The sequence below is a fragment of the Cibotium barometz genome, chromosome 1 (genome assembly GCF_041138505.1).
Source record: "Cibotium barometz isolate CiBa-2024 chromosome 1, ASM4113850v1, whole genome shotgun sequence".
NCBI classification, from domain to species: Eukaryota; Viridiplantae; Streptophyta; class Polypodiopsida; order Cyatheales; family Cibotiaceae; genus Cibotium; species Cibotium barometz.
The window spans coordinates 28,554,425-28,559,763 of NC_141046.1; the positions used below are offsets into that span (position 1 = coordinate 28,554,425).

General features: G+C 43.9%; 1 protein-coding gene across 1 annotated transcript; it reads right to left on the reverse strand.

Moving 5' to 3' along the window:
- Positions 1-78: 78 nt before the first annotated feature.
- LOC147641831 (F-box/kelch-repeat protein At3g61590-like) lies at positions 79-1,437 on the reverse strand. Its single transcript, XM_086779487.1, has one exon. The coding sequence runs from the start codon at positions 1,435-1,437 to the stop codon at positions 79-81; it is 1,359 nt and encodes a 452-aa protein (XP_086635613.1).
- Between the last annotated feature and the right edge of the window lie 3,902 nt (positions 1,438-5,339).

Below are 5,339 nucleotides of genomic sequence, written 5' to 3' on the forward strand. Positions count from 1 at the left end.
CTCGCGAAAAAAGAAAAGAAAATTAAAAAGAAACCTTACGGCCCTTTATTTTTGGGGGGGGAGCCAATATCCATCCCCTCATATGGAGGATGAGGAGGTCCAGACTAAAGGGGCAAAAACAGCATTGCGTCCATCGAAATTGAAGATATCCTGAGCAGGGCAGCCAGGAAGCAGGCTCCACTCCTTAGAGGTCAAGTCACACTGCAGCATGCTGGCATTACCCGACAGGAGCAGCCAAATGATGTGATCCCCATCACTGCATGCCATGAAATCCGTGTCATCTGAGTGCTGCTGCTGCACGACCTCCTCCTCGTCGGCCTGCAGCTGCAGCATCTCCGGAGGTATGCATGAGATGAACTCCCATCTGCTCATGTCAGGCTCGCCAGGGCGTAGCTCCCAGATGCCTACCGTCGTCGGAAAGGACTGGCCGGCCGACGACGTCGACGAAGGGCTGCGGCCGACGCGTTCTGGTCGTCTCAGGCTTGCGACCATGAGTATCTTGTCTCCGCACTTGGTCAGGTGTGGAACCGCCCCACTGGCCCGCAGGTGTAGTCCAGAGTCCTGGTATAAGCCAGCGGGTGGCTCAACCAAAGTCTCTGTCCAGGAACCCGATTGCAAGTGATAAGACATAAGGGCCCGCGTGGAGAAATGAAGGGAGTAATGAGTATCCCCACTTACAAGACCCTTGGTGATGGGGTAGATGGCTCGCCAGAGAATGGTGCTCCTGACCTGCCAGGAGCCCACCGCGGAGTCGTAGACCATCGGGACGAAGGCATAGCCACGCTTTAGAATCAGGGAGGCCGGAGGTCCCGCGAAGATCAAAACCCTGTAGTTGCCGGCCACGGGATCCGCAGCCAGAGAGACATGATAAGTCGACGCAACCCCTCCGGAGTACGCTAACTCGGGCCAGCACGGTAGCCTTTTCCACTGCCCTGTTAGAGGATTGCCGACCACCAAACCGTTCCGATAGTCGGAATTCAGGGCACTCGTCAAGAGGAGGAGCCCCCCCGACGCTTGAACAAGACGGAGGACGCCAGTGTGATCATCATCCGCCAAAGAGCAGGGGCACCGAATCCGGAACCACCGCTTCTCTCCCGCATGGAAGGCGCACAGACCATTCCAGCCCGACGTCGGCGAGTGATCCCGATTTATCACCATAAGCCACGGCCGTCGGCACGCAACGGCATTGTTAAAGGCGGGATGCGAGGGGTTTGCCTTGACACGCCACGGTTTGCTCAGCACCTGTGCACGGATGAGAGCAGGGAGCGGTAACCGATACAGCACCATGTCTACCAGGTCTTCCGGCAGTCCGGCCCAGACTCGCTCGTCAATGGATTGGGACTGCCCGTCCTCGTGGTGGTGAGGAGGAGGAGGAGGAGGAGGAGGACGGCGCTGGCCTGCTATTCCGTTCATCGTCTTTTCTGTGGGTGTTCCCATAGCTCGTCGGAGGCGGTGGCGCTGCTGCATGAATGCCGCCAGTGGTAGGCTGCATTTATCTCTGATCTCCAAGCGCACTTAAGCCCCAGTGCGCTGCAGCGAAGGACTAATACGGCATGGCATTCGAGCAGCTGGCAATAGTTCTTGTCTCGTACAGGATTCAATCAAGTTTGGATGGTAGCTTGTATGCAGCTGGGTACTATGTCTCTTGGAGCCATTTATCTTGCATTCGTACTATATACCCTGGGTACTATATATCTTGGAGCCATTTATCTGGGACTAGTTGGGAACCCGTGATCTTTTGAGATTTCCAAAATCAAATTCTACCCTGGCTGAAAATGGAAGACTTCCTTTTGTATTTTTTTGCAAGACCAAAATGAAGCTTGGTCTTCCTACTTGAAAAACTACACATAACCGTAGGTCTTCACTATCCATCCTTAAAAAGAATTTGGACTTCCCATAAACCGTTAAGTAGAGCCTAGAAGCATTTTATACACAAAATCTTAATATTCTTTTATACACTTTGAGTTTGTCTATAAATTTACCCAAACTTTTTCCTCTTCTTCTCAAACCTCTAAATTCTTGCCACGCGGAAGCTTTGTGAAACTCTTCCTTAAGATAATATAGAAAAGAGAATAGTTGAAATAATCTACTATGGAAAGAACTTAGACTAGGCTTTGGCCCATGAACAGTTTTGTAATGATCTTTCAATGTCAATATTATCTAAAAAACATAGCTATTGGAATGACTATTTGAATCAAGAAAGGAGATTATAAAAAGCATAGCTATTGGCATGGTTATTTGAATCAAGAAAGAATAATCTCATGTTCACTAATGTTCTTTTGTGCAATGTGCATGTACATCTTGTCGCTAAGGCTAAAAGAGCATTTCAATTAATAAAGGATCATCTAGTTTTGAATATCAATCGACAAGAGGTGCATGTTGTGTGAGAAATGCACATAATGAGAAAACCAATAAATAAACTCTTTAATAAGAATCCAACACTTTGCACACTTCTTAGCAATATATCGCTTCTCCCTTTCACCAATGTATGTTCTTTTGTGCAGTCTAGTCTAAGAGTGCTCAAGACAATGAACCACCCATTTTGTTATGTCCTTCCCTTCTAGTACTATGAGAGTAATCAAGACACTATGAACCACCCATTTTGCTACGTCCTTCCCTTCTAGTACTATGAGAGTAATCAAGACACTATGAACCACCCATTTTGCTACGTCCTTCCCTTCTAGTACTATGAGAGTAATCAAGACACTATGAACCACCCATTACAAAACTTGAAGTACATCAATGACCAACACGTGCATCTTGCCCCACTAGGGGTGAAAGGCCATTTGAATTTAAATTAATAAAGGATCATGTGCTTTTGTATGTTAATGACCAAGAGGTAAATCTTGCATGGTGGGTGAATGCACACAAGAAAAAAATCACTCAAATTGTAAGAAAACCAATAGCTAAACTCTTTAAACACTTTGCACATCACTTCTTAGCCTGGGATAGCCACTATGTCAAAAGTTCATGTAGCATCTATGTTGAAGGAGACTTAATTAAAATACTCTCTACCTACAATTTTTATAACCTATATATATCCCTTACGTACATTGATAAATTTACTCCTTCAATATATCGATTTTTTTACTTTTTGAACTCTAAAGCCCCTTATGTATGCAGATTTTATGTGGCTCTACATGACAATAAAAGCCCTTCCCTTCAATCCACCACGAGATATATTACAGATTTTTCTGTAACCTCCTCAACCTTTGACGAGGATGGTTTGTACAAAGGCATCATGTAGTTTGTTTGAGAGCTCCAAGAGTATAAGACCATGATCGATGGATTCTCATGGTTACCATGGATCAAAGCCAATGCAAGTCTTTTAGCTCAATCTTAGGCACTTCATGATGTTAGCATATACACTTGTTCATCACCAAAAGTTTGGAAAGTATATAGCACCAAAATAAATGGTAAAATGGCCATGGAGAGGCCTCCTCTTGGCCTTGCCATGATTTTGATGGCTAGCACACACCATAAAATATATGCGCAAAGACACCAATAAGAAGAGAGCTCCAAGAGTTTGGTTGAGAGCTTCAAGAGTATAATACCATGATCGATGGGGATTCTCATGGTTACCATGGATTAAAGCTAATGCAAGGCTTTTCACTCAATCTTAGGCACTTCATGATGTTAGCATATACACTTGTTCATCACCAAAAGTGCAAAAAGTATATAGCACCAAAATAAATGGAAAAATGGCCATGGAGAGGCGTCCTCGGCCTTGCCGTGATTTTGATGGCTAGCACATACCATAATATCTATGCGCAAATACACCACCACTAAGAAGGTGCCTATTAGTCCAACCACAAAAGGATCACCATGAGACAAGGACTAGAACCACACACTCCATGTGGACCACGAGATAAGGACTAAAACTAGACACCTCCATGTGAGAACCACGAGATAAGGACTAGCACTACACACCTCCATGCGTGAACCACACGCTTAATCAGAGTAAAAAAATGGTGCATGATTGGTAAAAATTATACCTACGACCTCTCTCCTCCAAGCCCAAAGCATGAAGCACTAGGCTTATTGTCATACCTTTTGACAAAAACCTTATATGCATGGGCGGTAGCAACAACTAGGGCTATTGTTATCATATGCTCTATTTGAGAAGTGGAAGGTTGATTTTGTGGGCATTTTTCTTTTGTTCCACTTCTAGAAAATAATTATGTCTATTAGTTACATTATCAATCATAGGAATTGATGGGTGGAAACTTAGTCTACTCACAATGCCTCAGCTTACTCGATGGCTTATTAAAGCATATATTAGTTACATTATCAATCATAGGAATTGATGGGTGGAAACTTAGTCTACTCACAATGCCTCAGCTTACTCGATGGCTTATTAAAGTATATATGTTTTCAGTTTACACACTTGAAGATTGATATAGATAATAGACTGAGCTTTAGAGATGATGTGTAACTCAAATGTTTAATGCAAAATTTATCTATCAAGCATGATCATTCTTCACCTTATTTTGATCACCATAAGAAGCAAAAGGTCATAGAAGGTGAGCTAGTTCTTCATTATAATAACTAGCTTGATACGTGTAAAGATAAAGGATTGTTCCAAGTTCATAAGGCTAATGAGCCTTATCATCTCAAGGACCTAAATGGTGCACTTCACTTGAGTCATGTGATGAATGGCTATTGGCTCAAGGACCTAAATGGTGCACTTCACTTGAGTCGTGTGATGAATGGCTATTGGCTCAAGGACCTAAATGGTGCACTTCACTTGATTTGTGTGAATGGCTATTGGCTCAAGCTTTATAGGCTGCAATTCAAGCTCTTACATTGATAAGTACACTTGTGATGGAGTTTGAAATCTTTGCCAGTCCCCCACACCACCTGTCGCATATATGACCATTTGTAGTATAGCCAATCCACTTGTCATACAACGATTTGTACAACTTAATACACCTATGGTATAACCATTCATACAGCCAGTCCAATTCCCAAGTGGCACATAGGCAAGAGCATTGGGTGAATGGAGTGGCGGCTAGATGGATCCCCAATCCCCCCCAAAACCACAAGCCTCTACTCTAGCATACATATACCTCTTCACCTTCCTATGTTTCCATATATGGGACAATTGAAGGCACCCTTTAGCCATGCATCTACACCCGGCAGTTGATTCTCCCACTCCCAACTATTATACCCCCACCCCAAACTATAGACTCTAGGTAAGTGACTATGATAAGGTACCACACTGGCCTATATATGATTGATGATCTTCTCATGTTTTTGTTTATGGAATAATCTAATGCACCCTCCAATCATGCATCCATCTCTCCCACCCCTAATATTCTCCCCCAAAATCTATAGAT